We start from the raw sequence: 23,469 nt of genomic DNA on the forward strand, positions 1-23,469 counted from the left end.
TTGATGATTAGACGGCCTGTCGGCCTACACCACAGGGTCACTTTTTCTCTGATTAGAGTGATTCTTGATAGAATGATGTGGAATGTCAATGGCTACCTAATGAGATCCTCCAATCTCATTTGGTCTTTTTAACCTTGACCTCAGTGAGCTACGTCTGGATGTGTTTCACAAAAAAACGTAAGGGCAGACAGAAGAGCAGACAGAGCAGTCCATTTGGCGGAGTGGTTAACCTCATTTCGACTGCTGCTCTCGTTCGGATCTTACCATCAAGCACATAAACAATGAGTGACTATTAGTATAATGAAGTCTGAGGGAAAGCCGGGAAGACGGCAATCAGACACTTGCAGGTGTATCCGTCCTTTTGTCAATGTAAACGCTGCGATTCAACCGTTTATCTGCAGAGAAACACCACCTTTAATCCAAAGTGTTCCTGTTTGAGCACCATTTCGGCCTGTTTATAGGGAATGAAGTGATAGAGTTGTGTTTGCCTTGTTTACTTTTATGTCCTCCTGGAGAATAATTTGCACATTGTTAGATAGCTGGATTAGCTTGGATTGATTATTTATTTATTTATTTATCCCATTCCATTTTTTTCTTGTCTCTGGACAGCACTTAACATGTGTTTACTGTGCCGTTTCGAATATTTTTAGCTTGTTTTTAAGCTTCTGCTTCAGAGCGGCAGGTGTACCTTGTTTTCATTTGTGGTGTGGCATTTTTTTGTATTTGTTGCTGTTGTCAATATTTAGTATTTTTCATAGTCCTTATTGCGATTTGATGTCTGCTGCAGATTAAATTTCCTTCAGGATAATAAAGTTGAAGTTGATTCCAGCACAACTGTACACTTAAAAAACAGACACGTTAATAACATATATATATATAAAAGATATATTTTTACGAACTCTTTTGTACATTTTCCTATTTGTATTTTATATCTGTCATGTCCGTATACTTTTTCACTGTTCATTGTTATGAACCAAATCAAGTCAAATTCCTTGTATGTGCAAACCTACTTCATAAATAAACCTTTCCTGATTTTGATTTAGGTTCACCCAATTTCTTACTAAAGACAGGACCAAACCCACTGTACTCAGTATTTGTCAGCTAAAGTGTATTCGTGAAACTCGGAAAAAGGATTTTCCATTAACTCTAAAAGTATTTTTGGTGAAACCAGTCATTACGGGAGGCAGGGGCGCCCAACAACGGGGAAATGAAACGCCACAACAACGGGACGGTTGTGGTTAGGAAAAGAAGAACGGGGAAAGGAACCGTCACACACAGGACATGCCGACAACAGCGGGACGGTTGTGGTTAGGAAGAGAATAACGCGGAAAGGAACTGCAACATGCGGGACGGGGTGAAAGTCCTGTGGTGTTTGACCCATCTACCCCCCCGACCAACCTCCCTGCGCGGACTTTTGCCTTATCAATACTACTCGCTACCGTCATCGTTCTGTGATCATGAAATATGCTTCCCATTGAAATACATTGCTTTAAAATTCATAATCCCCACACGAAAAAAAACATATAGTGTCCTGTCCACGAATCAATAGATTCAATAACGTGACCATATCACGAACTGCCATGAGACCGGGCTGTCAGTAATGGCGGCGGAGAAAGATGCGAGCGAAGCCATTCGGTCCGTTGTGGCAACGCTGACGAATATCCAGAAGTTAAAGCCTGAGCAAGACCAGTCTTTGCTGAGTTGTGTTGGTGGCCGTGATGTTGTGGCCCTCCTCCCCACGGGGTTCGGGTTAAAGTTAGATTTTCCGGATCGCTCCGTTGGTGGTGAAGGAGTTGGCTAAGGCTAACGCTAGCGATGCTAAGCCGACGTCACGACCAAACGTTAGCGATTGGTTATGGCAGATCCAGAGTGGCTCTGGGCAGATCCAATAGTTTTAAACTTCAACAGAGTACCCACCTTCAAGGAAGTTAACACTTGTCAATGGAGAGTGGCCAGACTCTCTGGACAAATGAAATGGACCAGAGTCTGGTAGGACCAGGCTAGTGGTGAAGACCCAAGAATTGCAAACATATCTCATCCAGCTCAACGGTTTGGTTTTCTGGTATTATACATACCAGAAAAGAGGTAGCTAAAAATGCTTACTTATCTAAGAAGGGCTGAAAAGTGTTCAACTGCATGTACTGACACTTTACTAAATGTTAACACTTAACTTAAATTTGTGTGGCAAATGGCAACAGAATAAACCATTTTGATTCAGTAACACTTTTATTCGTCACACTAATATTAGTTTACTTTTGTAACGTTTTTTAAAAACACCCCAGCATTCATGACGTGGTAGATGCATATTTCCACACTTGTTTCTACATCGTGGTCATCCACACACAAGACAGGGATTCTGGGGCTCTCCCTCTATGCCTAGATTCTTCAGCTCAGTTTTCAAATTTTCAACGAAGCTTCTGTGCAGCGTGCAGTTGCTCTTAGTTGTTATGCAGCTCTGATCTTCAGGAAAATATGCTGTCTTTGCTCCTGAAACTTGAATCCTTGCTTCTAGAATCAGAGAAAAGCAAAGTAGAGGTCAACTTCAGTGGCATATATAAATATATGATGTGAGTTTCCTTGTACAGCCAGTTTAAGACATAAAAAAATAATAAAACATCACTGCACTGAAGAAATAAAAATTTGAAGAGGGGCAGCCAATGTTTGTAAATCTGTTTCTGCTTTGAAGTCAGCAATCAGCTAAAGGTTATTCAATGCAACTCAGAGTTAGTTAAAGGGCTCATATTATGCTCATATTCAGGTTCATAATTGTATTTAGAGGTTATATCAGAATAGGTTTATATGGTTTAATTTTCAAAAAACACCATATTTTTGTTGTACTGCACATTGCTGCAGCTCCTCTTTTCACCCTGTGTGTTGAGCTCTCTGTTTTAGCTACAGAGTGAGACATTGCACTTCTGTTCCATCTTTGTTGGGAGACGCACATGTGCAGTAGCTAGGTAAGGACTACTAGCCAGTCAGAAGCAGAGTATGAGGGCGTGGCACGCTAGCAGCTAGGTGAGCATTATAACGTGTGTTACAAAGTGACCACGTCTGTCTCTGAAGTAAAGGCTGGACTACAATAGAGCTGTTTGGAGCAGTTGGTGAACAGTGTTTTCTGTTGGAGATGGTAAGTCCCTTTGGGGGGGACTTTGGGCTTTTTCACTTTGTAAACCTATTACATGCACAAAAAAGATATATAACACAATAAAGGAAAGGGAAAAAAACCAAAAAGCATAATATGAGCACTTCAATAAAACAGCCTTACCGTTGCAGACAGCTAGCCTGTTTCCTCCTATGTACTGGGTCTGCCATTTATATCCTGTCTGCTCACTGCATTCGTCAAAGACACGACTCCTCCTGATAAAATCAAAATCGTAACCCTGCGAAAGAAGACTCAAATTATTAGTCATGTCCAAATGAAGCTATGTGAAGCATGCCATTCATTTTCTGAGCCCAATAGATGGCACTGTTTTCAACAAAGGGTTGAAAGCACATTGTAAAGCCATTCCTTGAGCATTTTTCTTTAAACCAATTACTTTAAAGCAGGGCTCTTCAGCATTTTTTTAAGCCAAGTACCCCTTATCTGAGAAAGAGAGACGGAGCAGGGGCCCCCTACTACATATATTGTATAACATTAAGTTGCATATTTAACTGGGCCTACAATAACATGTAGGGCAGCCTTAAGCCTTTATACATACCTTTTAGTGCATAGAATACTACACTATTAAAATAATTGTAATAATTGTTTGATTTTATAAATCATGTTTTAATGTTAAAGGTCCCATGACATGGTGCTCTTTGGATGCTTTTATAGAGGCCTTAGTGGTCCCCTAGTACTGTATCTGAAGTCTCTTTTATATAGACCTTAGTGGTCCCCTAGTACTGTATCTGAAGTCTCTTTTATATAGACCTTAGTGGTCCCCTAGTACTGTATCTGAAGTCTCTTTTATATAGACCTTAGTGGTCCCCTAATACTGTATCTGAAGTCTCTTTTATATAGACCTTAGTGGTCCCCTAATACTGTATCTGAAGTCTCTTTTATATAGACCTTAGTGGTCCCCTAATACTGTATCTGAAGTCTCTTTTATATAGACCTTATTGGTCCCCTAATACTGTATCTGAAGTCTCTTTTATATAGACCTTAGTGGTCCCCTAGTACTGTATCTGAAGTCTCTTTTATATAGACCTTAGTGGTCCCCTAGTACTGTATCTGAAGTCTCTTTTATATAGACCTTAGTGGTCCCCTAGTACTGTATCTGAAGTCTCTTTTATATAGACCTTAGTGGTCCCCTAATACTGTATCTGAAGTCTCTTTTATATAGACCTTAGTGGTCCCCTAATACTGTATCTGAAGTCTCTTTTATATAGACCTTAGTGGTCCCCTAATACTGTATCTGAAGTCTCTTTTATATAGACCTTAGTGGTCCCCTAATACTGTATCTGAAGTCTCTTTAATATAGACCTTAGTGGTCCCCTAATACTGTATCTGAAGTCTCTTTAATATAGACCTTAGTGGTCCCCTAATACTGTATCTGAAGTCTCTTTTATATAGGCCTTAGTGGTCCCCTAATACTGTATCTGAAGTCTCTTTTATATAGACCTTAGTGGTCCCCTAATACTGTATCTGAAGTCTCTTTCCCGAAATTCAGCCTTGGTGCAGAATTACAGCCACTAGAGCCAGTCCCACAATGAGCTTTCCTTAGGATGTGCCATTTCTGTGTCTGTAGCTATTGAGGAGGAGAGACCAACTGCCACTTTGCTCGTTTGAAAGCCATGATTTCTCTCTCTCTCATGGGTGGGCCAAATTCTCTGGGCGGGCAAAGCAGAGAAAGGGGAGGTAACCTTGCTCCTTATGACCTCATAAGGAGAAGATTCCAGATCGGCCCATCTGAGCTTTCATTTTCTCAAAGGCAGAGCAGGATACCCAGGGCTCAGTTTACACCTATCGCCATTGTTAAAAAAACCTCATAAAGTGAAATTTTCATGCCATGGGACCTTTAAACATATATGTGGCACAGTGAATCCTTTAGGAGGATGAACTGTATCTGTGGATGGCTACCTTAGTGACTACCTTACAGACCAGTAAACCTATCATCAGTAGGGATTTATATTTACCTATCATATGTTGAATGTTAAGACTTTTTAATTTTTGAAAAAAAACTTTTTTTTAAATCCCTGCAGTAACTCTGAGGACACCCTAGGGGCCCCGGACCCCCTGTTGAAGATCTCTGGTTTAAAGCCATCAAGTTGGGTCAACAAATACAAGTAATGGGTCATGAATCTTCATCTGGACATCACTACAAATTATATATTTGAAGATGACGACAGAAATGTTGTCATACTTGTTTTATATCAATATATGTAAAATTGAATAAACCACTCACATGGTTGCACATAGGTTTGCAGTAGCGTTTGTTGGCAACTGTGACACATGCCAAGCCTCCATTTTCGGGAACTTTGGCTTCAGTGCAATTCTTTGGCTCAGCATGTTGGCAGCCTATAGATCAATGATAATTTAATAAATAAGGAATATAAAACCTGTTCGATGAGTTTACACACAGTACACACAGCTTACAGTAAGCCCTGCACTACTGACTCCCTTGTTAAAGAACAGAGAAATCCACAATCAATTTGATCAAATCTGGAACTGCCTGCACACGGAGCATGTTCTTTTATTCAGTAATTGTCAGGCTCACATGAAAAGCCACTTCAGCAATTACTAGCTGCAAGAGTCCATCTTGCAGAATGTACAGCGCAACATTTCATCTTAATCAGTGAGGCGAGAACATCCTCAGTAGAAAGTAATCCTTCTATTCGCAAGGCCCAGTTCACCTAATTCACAGATAAAACTTCAAGTGCCTGACAAATGTGATACATTTGGTATACTGCTCTAAAAAATGTTCACCCTAGCAAGTGCACTGTACTTTAGCACTTCTAGCTCATAACATTATTGTGAGTGAGGGGAACATTAGCTTGTCGGATTGGCCCAACCTACCCATCAGAAATAGCCAGGAATGATTAAACCACAAATACAGAATATAATAAACTAAGAAAAGTAATTTGAATTGTATTCCCCACACCCAAACCCTTCTGTGAACCAGCGCTTCAACCTTATCCACTTCCTATCCTAACTAATCAACTTAATCCCAACAATAAACTGATCTTGATCTAGTAATGAATTAAACTGGTCGCCCAGATAAAACAACAAGGACACACACGAACAAACACATGTCACCCTCCTACCTTTCAGCTGTTGTTTCTGCAGAACATCAGTCAGATTTCTCAATGACTTCAGTATTGTTGCTGTCTGCTCAGCGCTCCATGCACCATTGCACTCTCCCTCTAACTGTTGGTTGATATCAGACAGAAGGCAAGGCAGCTTTATTTGTATAGCACATTTCAGCAACAAGGCAAATTAAAGTGCTTTACATTAAACAGAACACTGTGTGGTATGACATTAAAAGCATATTTTAAATGATTTTTTTTTTAAATAAACACGTGTGAGATATATGTGTGTGCGTGTTTCGACTTTTCTGGTGGGACAAACATCAATAGTTTACCTCAAGAAAAGCTGACAGATCTTCCACGAGCTTAGGTCTCGAGCAGCAAGTGTCATCTTGCGCTACAGAGAAGGACAAGACTGCAAACACACGCATGCTTTTTATAATATTCAACTCTTTAATTGATTTGGCCACATCTTATGATCTACACATTTCAGACCAACATATAAAGTAAAACCGTGAGATTACCTGCCAGTGAGCAAAGCCAAACAAATGTTCCCTGTAATGCCATGGCCACTGAATCGGAATGTCTTTCTGACCGAGAAACTGAAGGCAGAAAGCTGTGACAGGTGAATTTATTCACTCAGTGGGAGCAAAGTTTACACAATTGGTCAATATTGTGATCTTCTGCCAAGATTGGAGTCCTTGGACTGTCAACATTTCTAAACTATGATGTAACATAAACTTTGGATGTGCAGAGGTTTTGTGTACAATTTTATATTTACTGAAAACTGAAAAACAAACTACAGTATTTCAAGTTGTTGTTCTGACTTTCCACTATGTATGTCCCTGCTTTGTGCTGATGGGGGAGCTGGTAGTACATGCTAACTGAAGTCATAAGCCTTTGTAATGTTCCTCTTCACACAGAGTGCCACCACTACTTCTTAGTGTAGTTGTGAGCCCATTAGGGAGCCACATGTCGGTATGAAATCTACTCCCACAAAGGCACACAGAAGCCCATCAGACACACCGGGTGACTCAGTGTCAGTCAGTAAGTTGTGCCACGAAGGATGACTGTGTAAATAATTCACTGTGGATGTTATTAATTATCGATGTCTGACAATCTGGCAGCAAATGTATTATTGAAACTTTTAGGAAGAGTGATTGAGCTCATTAACACGCAGAATTGCCCTTTTGTGTTTGATTTAAGGAACAAAGATTAGTCCTCCAAATGGACCTCGAAAGCTGTCATTATCTTACCAGCGTGTCCTCTCACATGCTTCGCTTCTTTGCTTCTCAAGTTTTTCTCTTGTTATCAAAACAGAGAGTTATGTTTTTGTTAATGATATGTTGTCCTCAAATCCATACAGCATGTCAAATCCACAGTCGATTGGATGTGATTGGGTTAATGGGTTGGAAAAACAAACGATAATAAATAAATGGAAGCTTAAATCCATAAGTTGGACATGCTGCATTTGTTCAGAGGACTAGAAGGCAGAGTTGTTATTGTAGAAGCCTGCTGTTCATTTGCGTCAGCCTTGGAAAAGCATCAGCTAGTGAAGTGTAAAACTAGCAGGTTATGCATACAATCATTTTGATGGTGTTCGGTGTTTTAAGCCCCCAACGTTGTCTTCCAGGCAGCACTGGCTGGAAGGCACTAGGATTAGGCAATTGTTAGGGTTAAGGTTAAGGTTAAGGGCCTTGAAGTCGACGGTCGCAGCGCTGCCTTGAAGTCGACGTTGGGGGCTTAAAACACCATCGAGCCATTTTGACACATAATGCCGTTATGTGAAAACCTCTGACTTCAAATATAAAAGAACAAGATCCTCAGATATAGGAATGTGAGTATTTCTAACTAATGCTTGTTAATGTTACCAGTAGGGCTGGGTAACAAATTCAATACTTCTTAGGCACCGACCGAATTGCCTCCTTAGTATCAAGAATCGAAAAAATGCCTCGTCATTCAATACCAAATTTCAAAACCTAAGGAACAACTCTCATCAGTGTCCATGAGCCAATAAACATGCAGCATGCTTCTTCCAAGATCAAATAAAGTCTGTGATTGTGTCATAATGTTTAATGTTGTAATTTCTTTTTATTAAAATGGATTTCATAAAATAGGTATAGAAAAAAGTACTGTTCAGGAACCGGTATGAAAGTCAGTATTGAATTTGTTTTAACAATATCTAGCCCTAGTTACCAGTCACCACATGGTTTTACCTTCCCACTGCTGTTCTTATGTTGTTGTTGTAAAGTTGTCCTGGTACTTTAGCTTCTTCTGTGATTATTCTCAGTACATGTTCGTCATCCCTTCAGAAGAAAACTGTTTTACTGATCTTAAACCGCTATGGTTAAAGGGGAGCTCCACCAATTTGACGCATCGCAGTCTGTTTACGTCTTGTCCAGAGGAGTACTACCGTATATGTGAATGTTGATAAAGAGCTGTGTGACATCTGGTAAAATGCCTGAAGTGATATCACTTGTAATGTAGTATATATCGACGACGTTTCATTTCCGGGATTGTTATGGTGCCGCCGGAAATTCCGCCGGATGTCTCTGATTTTTAGCCGGGTATCCGTTACCTTCCGCTTTCTTTGTGTTGGCGTTCTAAACTCCTGATGGATTTCTGAGGACTATGGTTAACTGCTCCTCAGATCTCTGCAGGGTAAATCCAGACAGCTAGCTAGACTATCTGTCCAATCTGAGTTTTCTGTTGCACAACTAAAACAACCTTTGAACGTACACATGTTCCACCAAAACAAGTTCCTTCCCGAGGCTATTTTGCAGAGGCGCCGTTGCTCCGTCCGGCGATTAGCACCGCCTGAGACGATTGTGATTGGTTTAAAGAAATGCTAATAAACCAGAGCACGTTTTTCTCCCACCCCAGAATGTTGTGTGGACTCGCCAGACCCTCCTCCGCAGCGCTGTGGAGGAAGGTCGATACATTAGTCTGGATCAACACAAGTACATTTCCAGGATAAAGCATGACTTTGCCCGTCTGCTTCCGCTCTCTGTGTGTGACCGTTCTCAAACTCCCTTCGCTTCGGAAAACGACAACAGCCTTTGAGCTAGCGAGCTACAGGCTGAAAATGGCAAGTTTTTAAGAAAATTTGGATCGTGCAACAAGGCCTGCATGGTTCTTTCAGGAAATTATTGTAAAAATATTACAAAGAATATGTTTACAGCATTTCCTCTCTAACTGGGACGTTTTGGGACAGATTGGTGGGATTGCTGTGGAAAAAAAAAAAAAAAAAAAATTTTTTTTTTTTTTTTTTTATTATTTTGTTTTTTTTATGGAAGAAAAAAAAAAAAAAAAAAGGGTTTTTTGTTGTTTTTGGGAAGGAGAGCGCGCTTTTGTTGTTTTTTTTTTTTTTACCAAAAATTTTTTTTTTTTTTTAAAAAAAAAAAAAAAACAAAAGGGTTTTTTTTTGTCCTATCCTGGAATGTATGTGTGGTGTAGCCAGACCTTACTCCACAGATCTGTGGAGATAGTTCTGGCAATGCAAGACTATGGATATATTAATTACCACATATTTAATATCCAGTAATGGCCGCATTCAAACCAACAGTCTCTCATGATAATGTCTGACATTTTGTTGATCCATCTGACCATTCCAACCTCCTCCCTCTGCTGACTTGCTCCCGACAGACAAGTGTCTTAATTACTACTACCACACAACAGGGCTTTGGCACTTGGCCGTGAACACATGTCGCTTTCGGGCATTTGCTGAAACGACTAATCCTCTCGTTTTTCTTGGGATCACAGTCTCCAAGTGTACCCAAAAATGTGGCACCTGTATGATTGTAAGACTGGATCCCAATGGTATCCATGTGGGCTGCACCTTGCTCCCAACTGCAGCTACTGGCCATTTGAATGAAAATGAATTGAACTCAAGTGCTTCTCTGTTGACAGCCACACCATTATTTATTCAGGAGCATGGGTCACATTAAGTCAGCATTACTGTAAGTAGGCGGTAACATTCCCAAACATTATGTGTTTGTTTGATCTGGCACTTCCATCAGTAGGACAAGGACACACCAGAAGAGCTTTAATTCAGGTTTAGGGAAACTAAAAGTACTTTGTTTATTATGACAAAATGATTAGATTTATTCTGACATGAACAACATCCACATACCACACCAAATAAATCAACACTGCCGATCCTGTGCTTAAATGAAAGCTGTATTACTCATTATACAGATAGTACATTCACTAAAATACAAAGTACATCTGCACAACTCTCCTCTTTACATTTCCATAAAATGTTTTTTAAACTATTAGATCCCGAGAGTCTTCACATTAAAATGTGTGACCAATGCTATGGTTCTCTGGAGAGGACAGTCTCTATGTAATGTACAAAGGCACACAGACACAAGCCAAACTACTATACCTTGACACCTGCACGCATACATACACACACACACACACACACACACACACACACACACACACAGTTCACATCAATACAGAGCCAGACACACACCACAGAAGTCTTTTGTGACTGTGGGGCATAAATATGATGATGAATCGCGCGTATGATAGCAACACGCTCTCCTCTCTGTCTAACCTTTCTCAAAAACCCGTGACATTCTCCCCACGGCGCTCCTTGTCTACCTCCCTTAGAGGCGGTGTGCCAAATTAGCCAGCCATGGAAAACTGCTACTCAGTTGTCAAATGATTCACATGGATGAGCCTCAGAAAGCCGAGCACTTGGAGCTAATTGGTATTCAGGAAGACACCGCGCTACCTGTTTCAAAGACTTTTCCTGTTTGGGAGGATCACTGGGCCTCCAGGGAAAGTTTGAACGCAATCGCAGCTGATGAATAGCTAATAACGTCTATTAGCTCCTTTTAATTACCCCTTTGCTTTTATCACGAGGCCGATTTATTTTTTTAACACACACAAGCCGCAGCGGTTGCGGATACTTTTGAAGGTGCAGCACACAGCCATGTAAGACATTTTGTAAGATTAATGCGCAAATGCCTTCGTAAGCAAGGGCTTAACACTGATATTCAGTACAGATTCAACCGATCTGATCTTGTCAGTTGAGAAAGGCTTTTCTGTCTAAACAAAAATCAAAGTAAAGGGAATGAAGAGACAAGCAGGGAACAGGGCAGTTGAAAGTGGGCCGGATACCTCCAGCTGTGCTGTATCAGACATTTGAAGCACAGCAGGGGGCTCCTTCTCCCTGTCTCGCCTACCCTCGCACACCAATTAGCAAACTATTATAGTGACAGCAATGGCTGCTGGTGGGATGAGAACATTCTATGAAAAGTGTGACTGACAGTTCCACTCTCTCTATTGTTTAGTGTAGACAAATTAGTCGAATATCAGAGAAGGGCCAATTACTGTTACAGGCTAAGTGCAGGAGGAAAGAACAAATTTAACGAGAGACCATCTTAACTGTCTGCTTTCTCAACGGTGCGACAAGTTGTCACTTAGTCATCCGGTATGCCAGTCAGACGAGCGAGCATGCAGATTGCTCAACACCTACAGGAATGAGAGAGAACATCCATATATCGCAAAGCAACAGCCCCGGAACACACACCAGATGGAGGAAACTATTAATTGATCAAATATTTATAAGATGCAAATGTGAATAAGAAATTACGGTGCTGTCCCTGAACACCTGTTTCCCCTGCCGGCTCACAGAGCTCTTGTTTACCACCTGTCCTCTCACGCAATTTCCCTCTTCATGAACACTGGCAGTCCTGTGAGTTTACCTCGTGTCTTACTGCTTACTGCTGCTACAGCTTGTTTGGCTATAGCTCTCTATACATACTTCTTTGTTTACATGCCTATTTACTCTTTGCCTTTCTGTCGGTATTCCTATGTGCCAGCCACTGACTCTATTTACTCTATTCACCCCCCTTTGCTCACCTCCTGTTTTCTTACTTGGCTTCCACCAGTGTTGTAGTACTCAAGATCTTAAGACCGGTCTCAAGACCACTTTTTAAAGGTCTCTGTCTCTTCTTGGAAGCGACCGCATTGTTACTTGGTCTCGTCTCGGTCTCCTATAAAGAGGACTCTGGATTTTATTTTAAGACCAGTCAAGACCAGAGCTGCAGGCATATCACTAAATTGCCTTTGCATTGTCTAATTTTATATGTTAACATCATTACTGTGACTGGATGTAAAACTTCCTGCTTCAAATGCAACCAATAACTTTATTCATTTCTAATTTTAAATTTGTTACTGTTAACCCCCTCTCACCGCCCCCTTAACACGCATTCCCAAGAAAGTGAATGCGGGAGACGGAAGAAAAAGCTCTGGCTGTCTGGCACTGGTCTGGATTGGTCTCGACTCTGTCTCGCCCTGCCTTGGTCTTGGTCTTGACTCGGTCTCAACCCCTCAAAGTCTTGGTCTTGACTTGGTCTCGATACACTCTGGTCTTGGTGATGACTTGGACTCTCGGAGCCCGTGGTCAGTCTACCTTGGATGGTTTAGACATTATGGCTGATAATCAAAATCCTTATGGAGAAAATAAATAGGATTTTTACTTCCGAAACCACACTGTTGAGCTCTATGTATGTACTTGTTTACTGATTGTCACCTGATCTTTATGCCAGTATTAGGAGCTGTAATTCACACCAGCCGATTTTGCTTCTATTCCATTCGTTTTCTACAAATTGTCCATGATAGAAAAAAATCATAATCACAATGAGTTTGGTCAATATTGAAATCATGACAATTTAACACGATTACTCGTTGACTTTTGGAAAGATGTTGCATTTATTGCACTTAAAGGTGCTGTAGGTAGGATTGTGAAGATCCAGGACTTAGCCAAAGAATTTGAACATTGACAACTTCTCAGTCCCTGCCCCCCTTTCTGCTGAAGCCCAAATGGTCTCCTAAGCCCCTCCCCCCACAAGGGAGAATTAATGTGTGTGCATGAGCAGTGATTGACACGCAGTTAGACGACACCCCCCCCCGGTGGATTTTTGCAAATTGCACTACAGGCTGTAAGTGTTGCCAGAGGAGCTGGATTTTTTTTTTAATTACCTGCATAATGTAGTTCTACTCAAACATAGGGTCAGCTTCAGCAAATATGACAGAAGGTTAGTTTTATAAGTCTTACCTACTGCATCTTTAAAGGTCCATTATGTAATACTTACAGCTAGCGTTTAAAATAGTTACTGCTGTCCAAATTCAAAATACTGGAGAGAGTCGTCTCTCCAGGCCCCTCCTCTCCAGACTCAAAGTTCACGGAGGTTGCCAGGTTGAGACCACAGCATCCAATATTGTTGCTAGATGCTAGTCTTACGTAGCCAGACATTACTCCACAGTGCAGTGGAGTAGCTAATGCTAGATGCCCGTCATAAAAGCCCGTGCTCAAGCAGAGCTCTGTACCCAACTGACAACCACCCTATCTCTGCTTAAAATTACTGCAACAACCGCTATAACATCATGACCTCGCCGTCCTCTCTACCCGACTGACAGCCACACTTTGTCTTCTTAAAATGACGGCATCAACCACTAAAAACACCACTACCTCGCGGTCCTCTCCATCCGACTGACAGACACACTTTCTCGGCTTTAAATTACTGCAACAATCGCTAAAAACAGCGCAAACTCACAGTCCTCTCTACCCAATTCACAGCCACCCTTTCTTGGCTTTAAACTACTCACCGTTTGTCGGCTATGGCAGCTAAACATGCTAACCGTTGTAAACAGCCGTGGTCCGCCTGCCTGGTCCTCTGGTAACATTACTTAGTTATGCCGTGTTAGCATGGTGGCGTTAGCCAGGACCAGTCAGGATCACTTTACTGGCTGTCTCAATTGTTTTCGTGAGTAACCAACTCAAGTACTCTATATAATTGAATGTTAGTACACAAATGTTGAAATGACAGAAAAAAAATGCCTGTCCCTAGTAGATTAAATTAGCCTGAAGCTAATGCTTACCTGTTCAGGAGGACATTAGCCAACTCTGCATCCTTTTGGGCTCTAATCTGTCTCCATCTTCCAAATACATCTCCAATATTTACCCAGGGTTTGTTATGTATTTGGTCAGGCAACTGTTAGAAACATGGCAAGGTTTTTTTTTAAGTCGGGTAGAATTTATCTCGGTTGATCCTGTTTGTTTGTTTGCTGCTTCCATGACTGTACTACAGCTGTAGAGCGCTGGGTTTGCGTTTTTACAGGTATAGCTGGCGAACCGGCCAGTATAAATATATATATAAGTAAATATTGTGCTGTATTATATTGTTTTTTAGTGCAGTACTCAATTTGTATCAAAGGGGTTAGACTAAATATCAGAAACACTACTCAGCATTACCAACTCGGTCTCACGCCAGGTTGTGAAATAGTCACGTTATTTTGATTTGTTGATACGTTTACAGGTCATGATTTTGACGTTTATCTCGTGTACATGTCACGAATTTTGAACGTGTACAGGTCACGATTTTCGAACCTGCTCTGTGGGACGCAACAACGGGGAAATGAGGTGACACACGCCGGCCGCAACAACAGGACGGACCGCCACATGTGGGAGGGGATCCCCGGGCGCATCCCCAGACACAGGGGCACACAACAACGGGAAAACGAAACGCCACACGGCAGCCACAACAATGGTACGGGCCACCACTCGTGGGACGCGATCCCCGGGTGCAGGGACACACAACAACGGGGAAATGAAACGCCACAGCAACGGGACGATTGTGGTTAGGAAAAGAAGAACGGGGAAAGGAACCGTCACACGTGGAACACACCGTCAACAGCGGGACGGTTGTGGTTAGGAAGAGAATAACGAGGAAAGGAACTGCAACACGCGGGACGCGATTCCCGCTCTCCTGGGTGAAAGTCCTGTGGTGTTTGACCCATCCACCACCCCGACCAACCTCCCTGCACGGACTTTCGCCTTATCAATACCACTCGCTACCGTCATCGTTCTGTAATCATGAAATATGGTTCCCATTCAAATACATTGCTTTAAAATTCATAATCACCACACGAAAAAAAACGACATTATCGTGTCCTGTCCACGACTCAATAGATTCAATAACGTGACCATATCACGAACTGCCATGAGACCGGGCTGGTATTACACAACTCAACAGCACCACAAATGAAAGCCTCCAAAATTACCATGAACGTAAATCAACACCTCGCAAGATGTTGATTTTGAAATATTCATCGTTGGAATGCACAGACTGATTATTTTGGCATTTGGTATGAGGATCTCTTGTACATAATATACGCCATTAACATTGATATTAAATCCTGATTACAGTTTACCATCTCTCCCCCGTTGAAGTTTTATTATTCATTTTTGCTTAAAAAAGCAATTCCATTTACATTTGACCAAGTAACTCTATCCTACTAGGTTACTGAGAATCTTCATAGACATACTTAATGTGTAGATAATGTTGTAATACATAACTGAAAAGTCATTGGATACTTGATTTTGCAGAAACATAATGAGAACTCAGTCTGAGGCATAGAAGTATAAAAACAAGCAAAAATGCATTTGCTAATGCAAAATTGGTGCATGTGAGCGTCTTCAAATGGTTGTCCATTCTTACTGTTTGGCTTTCTGACTGTTAACAGTCATGTTGGCACTCTGCTGAAGATTTGAAGCAACTCATACAACATAAAATAAAGCCTGCTGTATCATCCAAAGAGGATCCATGTGTGTTGGGGATACGCTCTGTAGCTTCATGACAGAGGGGCACACAGAAAGAGCAAGAGTTCATTGTTCATGTCTTTAAAGGGTTAGCACTGCAGCCGAAAGCTGACAGGAGGCCAAAAACCTGGTGCCAGTTTCTTTTTCTTCCTTTTTTTCTTTCAAGAACAAAAACACCATCATGAAAGCTTTTTAAATGGCGGAAGAGGAGGCTTTTTCAGCGATCGATAAAGTTTTTAGTAACGATCCCAGAGCCTTTTCTACCTGTTTGTATTGAAAGGAAGAATCCACAGCAAAATGTTCTTGACTTATGTCGTGCACGGTGGTAGTTTTCTTTCATTGGATACACAGAGAGATGAAGTACCTGTGACGCAGTGATTGCCACGATACATTTATATTCTTAAAACATCAACAAAGGATGTAAAAATCACATATTTATTAACACATTAGTAGTAATACATTTTTTGCAGTGCTGGCTGAACATAATAAATTAGAAATAATAAGATTGTATGGCACGTTCAAGAAATATAAATCCAAGATGGCGCATATATACAAATTAAGTATGTAAAAACACAGCAAAAGCACAGACACAGGGACAATAATTTAGTGTATAACAATTTAAAGCTTGAAATAGTCATGTTAGATAAAAAAGTAAAATAGTTTATTTTTAAACAAACAGAAATGACTTTGTTTTTGTGTGACACACATTTTGTTCATTTATTTGCATATCAAGTCCACAAAACAAAGCACATTACATACAGCACATTTCATAATTGGTTACTGAATCATATTCCCCTCTCAAAGGCATGGGCACCTTCTTGTAAAATAATTCTAGTCAAAATACAACAGAGGGCTTGGCCCAGTTAACTTAAAAAGAGACACTGAAAGTTAGACCTATACCTTGGAGTGAACTGTGCCTAATTAAGTTCATTTTTGCTTTGTTTTGTTTGCTCATCTTTAGGCTATACGCTATGTATATAGTAAATGTATATAGCATATGCTGTGTATATAATCTTTTTGCTTCTTGTTGACTCAATTTCACATGATGTCTTGCAGAAGTTGATGACAAACGCAGCCTGACCAAGCTCTCTCCTGCTGGGGATGTTTAGCACTGCCTGCTGGAGTGTTTCCGATGTGGTCTGTAGGATCTGAACTGGAAGTTTGTATTCCATGTCAAGCAGCAGGGAAATGACCCAGAATGACGCCAAACAGAAAGGACCTGAGCCCCACGACCTCCTCTCCACCATGGAGACCTGGAAAGAGGACAGACTACACAGACTCAAAGTTCACACAAATAGGAGAAATGAAACAAACACACAGAGGGAGAGAGAGAGAGAGAGAGAGAGAGACAAGGAAAACATGCACACAGGGGACAGAGGGACAGAAACACGAGGAGAGGTTGAATCTCCTCCAGATGCAAACATCTGGAATGAGGCACCGACAGTCGGGAGAGAGAGAGTTCCCAGGATGGCCGATGTTCCAGCATAGAGAAGCCTGAGAGAAAGAGAAAACATGGAGAGAGAGAGACAAACAGCTTGGACCCTCATGTGCTTGTGGGACACAAACAAACAGAAGGTTGGAGGGATGCAGTGGTTTATAGAAAGTTTTCACATTTCTCGTTGGCAGGACAAACATGGACTATAATACGAGGCTTAATACATTAATTGATGTCTGAGAGCATGGGATGAAATATAAGTTTTAAGGAGATCAGATATGTGCCCATTTACAATTTATTCACGACATTAGAAGGGAGCCAATGAGGGAAATCCAAAACTGGTGTAATATAGTACTGCAGCATACTAGCATTCAACAGGCTTGGCAAATTTGTTTTTACAATAATCAAATCTGGATGATACAAAAGGGTGAATTAGGGTGTCTGCATCAGCGAAAGACAGAAACAACTTTTTGCTATGTTACCTATGTATAGGTGAATAAAGGTTGTCTTGGTGATTTATTGTGCCAGAACAGATTGGTAGAGAGGGTAGGATAATATTTAAAACCAAGATTATTGGCTGTCGAACTTTGAGGAATCACCCAGTTTTCTAGCGTTACTTGATCAAACTGGTGTCTATGTGGAGCAGGGCCAATGATCAGCATCTCAGTTTTATCATAATTTCAGGGCAGCAAATTACATGACATTCAGTTTTCCACAGCAGACAAGCAGGCCTTTAATTTAATAATTTGGAAAAAAGACCATGCTCCTTTACAGGCACATACAGCTGAGTATCATCAGCGTAGCAGTTACAATTAATTCCATGGCCGAAAGGCGAAATAGCCCTGAGGTACTCCATATTTCACATCAGAAAATATTGATGTAGGGTCATTACTGGAAACACACTGTGTTCTTTCAGATAAGTAAGATGGCCAGAGACGGAAAATTGTATACAGTGCAAAAAAAATAACGCGCAGAAAGAAAAGACAACTGGCACCCTTTTGCTTCAGCTGCAGTTTTTCTCTCTCGCACTAATCATTCGCTGTTTCTCTGAGACAGTGACACTGCTAATAGGCCCTAGGACGATAAAAGGCTTTTCAGATTAGTGCTCCAAAGTAGCTTTAGGATTTTTCCAGGTCCCAGCTCAGGGGCCCTCCCTTGTTGGGGAGCTTGGCTCTGCGAAACATTTGGTTATTCCAGGAAGAAAACTCAACCTTGTATGAAGACAACAAGGTCTAATTGTAATGTTATGTTTGCCATGTGATGTATGTGGTTGATGCGTTGTGTTGTATGCATTTATGTGTGTTGATTTCTATGTGAGGCTGTGTGCATTTCTGTTTGTGTGTGAGTTATTGGTTTATTTTCCCCTTTTATGTGACTGTAAATGAATGCTATTTGAATAAAGCTACTGAGGCTCATTAAAGTGCCTGTGTTGAGATAGTGGATCTAGTTAAGTTCCTTCTCACATTCAGAGTGGAGCGAGCTGAAGGGCAAGACATGGGAACTGAAGCTTTTTTTCTCCTCTCCATCAGTTGTGGTATTTTAAAAGTCTGATTTAGATTGTTGATTATAAACTATCTGGACTTTTTTGTGATATCACACTTAAAACTGACCCGAAGGATCGGTAACACTATATAAAGTCAAAGAATAATATGGTTATACCACACTTTTCCAAAGCAGCCAGCCATACAGCAAATGTAGTCCAATTAATCATTTAATTTCTTTTTCAGACTATGGTGAAAAAAAAAAAAAAGATATAAAAAGAAATTTACTCTGAACGCTCATTTTTGGAAAGAATTTGCTGCCTGACATTCACAAGCCAATTTTTCTCAAACACAGGTGATTATAAAACCAGAAATTGAACCAATTTGCAAGGAAATGGCTTAAAATGACTTAACAGTAAATCTTCTGAGCACTCATCATGAATGCTTTCAGTGTTGGTTTATTCATAAAGCCTCATTTTGGATTGTAAATGTACTTTTCCTGGTAGACAAGAAAAATTGCACACAGAAACTGCGCATGAAAACCTATGCTGTGTTATCTTGGTTGAAATAAACTAGTCCATCATGTGTGGCAGGGTTAGCTCAGTTGGAAGAGCAGGCGCACATATACAGAGGTTTCTTCCTCGAATGCAGCTGCCGTGGGTTTGACTCCGACCTGCGGCCCTTTCCTGCATGCCATTCTCCCCTTTTGTGTCTTCATCTGTCCTGTGGAAATAAAGTCTGAAAACTGCCCAAAAAGTAATCTTAAAAAAAAACTAGTCCATTAGATATGACTGCAGTGGGGATCAAAGGCATGCATTCCTTAAACAATCATAGCATTTTAATTTCCTGAGAGAAATTATAATAAGGTCACGAGACTTCTCGTTGAAAAAAACAAGGACACCAGTGTTTGCATCAAGATCAGCGTTAACATTAAATTTGCATGTTTTAGCATAGAACATGAATAAATAACACGGTTGTGTTTGTTGTGCACTTCACTTCACTGATATGATTTCCATGTTTCAGCCACATTGTTTATCCGCCGCTCACTACAACATCATACCATGATGAAGCTGTGCACCATTTTCCAAAATGTTCAGTGCAAAATAAGGTTTATGTCTTTTGACATAGGGATACTATATTAAGATAATATATGTTTTGTTTATCTCCACAGTATTGATAACTGCTTGATAAATTGCACATATTTATCCTGATCAAATATACCGGCTTTAAACTCACCCTGCTTTAAAGTCAGTTGTAATTTATGACTTTTGAGAGTTATGAAACCAACGTGATAGGATTTGGGGATGGTATCTAAAACACACAGTAGCTGTGAGAATCGTTGAGGAAAAGCATAACAGTGGGGTTGGTTAGAATACTTTAAAATGACGGATGAGTAACTTCTTTAGCGACTCCACTAATATCAGAAAATTGGGTTATGATTATGGGTAGAGGTTGGTCTGTGGTAAAAGAAAGATAAAGAAAAAGTGTTCCCTGAAATCCCTAAGCTGTCTTTAAAGGTCCAGTCACATAAGCATTTAAAATGGGAAATGTTTTCTTCACAATCAGTGGATTCACTCCCTGGGTAAAATCCACAAAATCTTCAGCGTCGAGTTAAACGCATTTGTCCCTTTGAAAGTGCAAACCTATGCGGGGCCAGAAAGGCATGTCCAATATTCACTTTTATGTTACCTCTGTCAGAGAATGAACTGCTCCAGAAAAAGAGAAGGTTTGCAAAGGAAGTCAATGGTACAAATATGTCTTTGGAATAAACTGTTGTGAACCTACCGACTGTAATAGCAAGCTTGCTAGGTGACAGTGCAGGTAACTGCTATCACCATAATGAATGGAGACTAAACCAGAGTTGAAAAAGTGAGTGAAAATGGTCACAAGCACGATTCTAAATAAATGCTGATATGTTACTGAGAATAACTTTATCAGGTGACAATATGTCAGGGTTGTGGGTTAGTTGCTCAGTGGCGTATCCGCCAAAAAAGTATACAAGCTTCCGCGTTCACGCCCATGATATGTGACCACTGACTATGCGGAGTATTGTTTCTCCCATAATGCCTTTTTTACAATGCTGGCCCATGGGGAAAATCCTCTCGGTCGCAGGGGGGTCTATGTGGGGGCCTGGTTAGTCAAGCTGTCGTGGAGTTCCTCTGCCCCCTGGCAGCCAAAAATATTGAAATATCTATTCAATCAAGTATCTTTATTGGCATTGTTTAAAGAGTAACTACGTTTTTTTTTTCCAACCTGGACTCTATTTTCCTATGTTTTTGTGTCTAAGTGACTGATGGGGACAACAATCTTTGAAATTGGTCCAGTATTAAGCGAGATCGCTGCAGTCGGCAATGGCGAAACAAGCTACAATGTAAGTTAATAGGGCTAATGTAAAGCTTGTATTTAGGTTCCCAAAAGTGCTCGTTTTGCCACTGACAGGCTCAGATTAATATTCTAAGTGTATGACAACATTATGGAAAGGATTTCTAAGGAGGTTGACCTTTCTTTTAAAGAGTAAGATCCTTTTTTTAAACATAAAAACATCCGCGAAAAAACCCACCAGACTCCATGTAAATAAACAATAGTTTTAGCATCGTAAAACACACTTCATTCAAAGTCGAAAGAAACAAAAATAAAACTACGAAAAGCCGTGTTGGGTCGTCTTTCCACTTTTCCAACCATCACAACTCTAGTTATGGTTCAAATAAACCCATAGTTTACCAATTTACATGTGAAAATATGTTGGCTCTATACAAAAAAAAAAAAAAAAAGTATTGCTTTTTTTAAATGGAGTCTGCTGGGTTTAGCGCTAGCGACTTCAGAGATGTTTCTTTTTAAACAGAAAGGTCTAAAATAGGTTTTAAAAAGGCCTACCTCTGTAGGGATCCTTTCCATAATGTTGTCAGACACTTAGAATAATAAAAAATAATAAAAACCTTTAGTGGACCAAACGATGCACATTTGCCCCATAGGGTTACATTGCAGCCCGCTCTGTGGCTGCTGGTTACAGCGTTCACACTTAATACTGGACCAATTTCCACTGTTTGATTGTTGTTCCTATGAGTCAAACACAAAAACAAAGGGTCCTGGTTGAAAAGAAACAGTAGTTACCCTTTAAAACATTGAGACAGTGAAGCATCTCCCTGAGCCACGTGGTGCAGTGCGGTGTTTAGCAGCAAAACTGTCATTCTGGTAGTCCATGCTCGGATAGACCTGTATCTTCTTCCTGAGGGCAGCAGATCAAACAAGCTTCAAAGAATAAATTCACACCAGCTGAAATTTGAAACTCCACCTGTTGAAATGTTAACCCTGAAGAAGCAATGTAGTATTGTACTGCACTCTTCTGTGCTAACCTGACAAATCAAATACAGGATTACTTGTGATTCTGAATTCTTTTTTTTAAATGTGATTAGTCTATATCCATGACGTTCCACTTCCGGGATTGCTCTTGTTCTGCCGGAATTTCCGCCGGATATCACATTTTTCCAGGTGTCCGTTTTCGGATGTCCCGTTACCTTCTGCTTACTTTGTTTTGAAATTTTAAACTCTGGTCGATTTATGAGGACTCTGGTTAACTGCTCCTCAGATCTCTGCAGGGTAAATCCAGACAGCTAGCTAGACTATCTGTCCAATCTGAGTTTTCTGTCGCAAGACTAAAACAACCTTTGAACGTACGCATGTTCCACCAAAACAAGTTCCTTCCCGAGGCTATTTTGCAGAGGCTCCACTCAGAGCTTATTACCGCCCAAGACGATTGTGATTAATTTAAAGGAATGCCAACAAACGGAGAGCACATTTTTCTCCCAACCCTGGATTTGCTGTGTGGACTTGCCAGACCCTCCTCCGCAGCGCTGTAGAGGAAGGTCTGGCAATGCGAGACTAACGTGTGATTAAAAGGATAATTTGCTCCGAAGCACAGAACCTTTGCTCTTTTCCCCCTCAATCATTTCTGATGACCCAAGTGTCTCTTGGGTCATCAGCTATTTTTACCTTCTTGCCCTCTAACTTTCCTCTACCGTAGCCGAGCGCAGCAGCATTAGCATATGAGTCAGAGCACCAGAGGGCGACAAATACTCCGACGTTTAGTCTCCATGCTTAATGTGCAGATCGGCGAAAGACGACTGACTTACATGTCGGGTGTCATTTGTCTCAAAACCTGCACTGCGTGTGTGTGTGTGTGTGTGTGTGTGTGTGTGTCTGTGTTTAACACCACAGGACCTGAGCAGATGCTTCACTAAACACATCAGAGAGAGCTGCTCCTTCCTGCATTATTTATAAAGGTCACTAATGTGACTATGACTAAATACTTGCAAAACTAATGACATTTCCATCAGCTTCAACTGTACTTTGTGCAGAGGAAGGCATTTTAGTTAAGGTTGGGATTTTTTAGTTTGGTTTAATTGAGATCATTTCTTGCTGATTGTTAATGACATTTCAACATCCAAGAGACAGTTTCAATAAATCATTTAAATTATAGTACATTATCTTTTTATATATTTGACTACCAGCGTGCCCCTGTTGAGAAAAGAGGGACTTGAGAGAAAATGTGAAATGGTTCAGGCAAAACAGAAGTTTCTGGGACAGTTTTAAGATTATTTTTATGGCTTCACTGCTTTATTGGACTTTATAGAGAAACGGTGAGATGAGCATGAGAGGCTTGATGACATGAAACATAAATCACGTTGGTGTCAAGAGTCATTTACCACTTT

The 23,469-nt window shown here is 40.7% G+C and overlaps 2 protein-coding genes across 6 annotated transcripts in view; one reads left to right on the forward strand and one right to left on the reverse strand.

Moving 5' to 3' along the window:
- ccdc172 (coiled-coil domain containing 172) overlaps window positions 1-18,681 on the forward strand; it is a 37,418-nt gene extending 18,737 nt beyond the window's left edge. For 2 of the 5 annotated variants that reach the window (XM_039783925.1, XM_039783928.1), the window contains one exon: window positions 16,901-18,681. Coding sequence is in view for 2 of the 5 variants with exons in the window: in XM_039783928.1 (XP_039639862.1) it covers window positions 16,901-16,924 (24 nt within the window). In the remaining 3 variants the exon portion in view is untranslated. Of the gene's footprint in view, window positions 1-5,181; window positions 5,294-16,900 lie in introns of those variants that run through there. The other 3 variants (XM_039783930.1, XM_039783924.1, XM_039783927.1) reach the window with 3 other exon arrangements.
- si:ch1073-126c3.2 (uncharacterized protein LOC555816 homolog) lies at window positions 2,208-6,879 on the reverse strand. The gene is made up of 6 exons (XM_039783932.1): window positions 6,750-6,879; window positions 6,561-6,640; window positions 6,244-6,346; window positions 5,385-5,497; window positions 3,266-3,380; window positions 2,208-2,508 (listed from the first exon to the last, which is right to left on the reverse strand). Exons 1-6 carry the CDS (start codon window positions 6,790-6,792, stop codon window positions 2,333-2,335), a joined length of 630 nt encoding a protein of 209 aa, XP_039639866.1. The 5' UTR covers window positions 6,793-6,879; the 3' UTR covers window positions 2,208-2,332.
- Window positions 18,682-23,469: the final 4,788 nt, after the last annotated feature.

Source organism: Perca fluviatilis, chromosome 19, assembly GCF_010015445.1.
Source record: "Perca fluviatilis chromosome 19, GENO_Pfluv_1.0, whole genome shotgun sequence".
Classification (NCBI taxonomy): domain Eukaryota; kingdom Metazoa; phylum Chordata; class Actinopteri; order Perciformes; family Percidae; genus Perca; species Perca fluviatilis.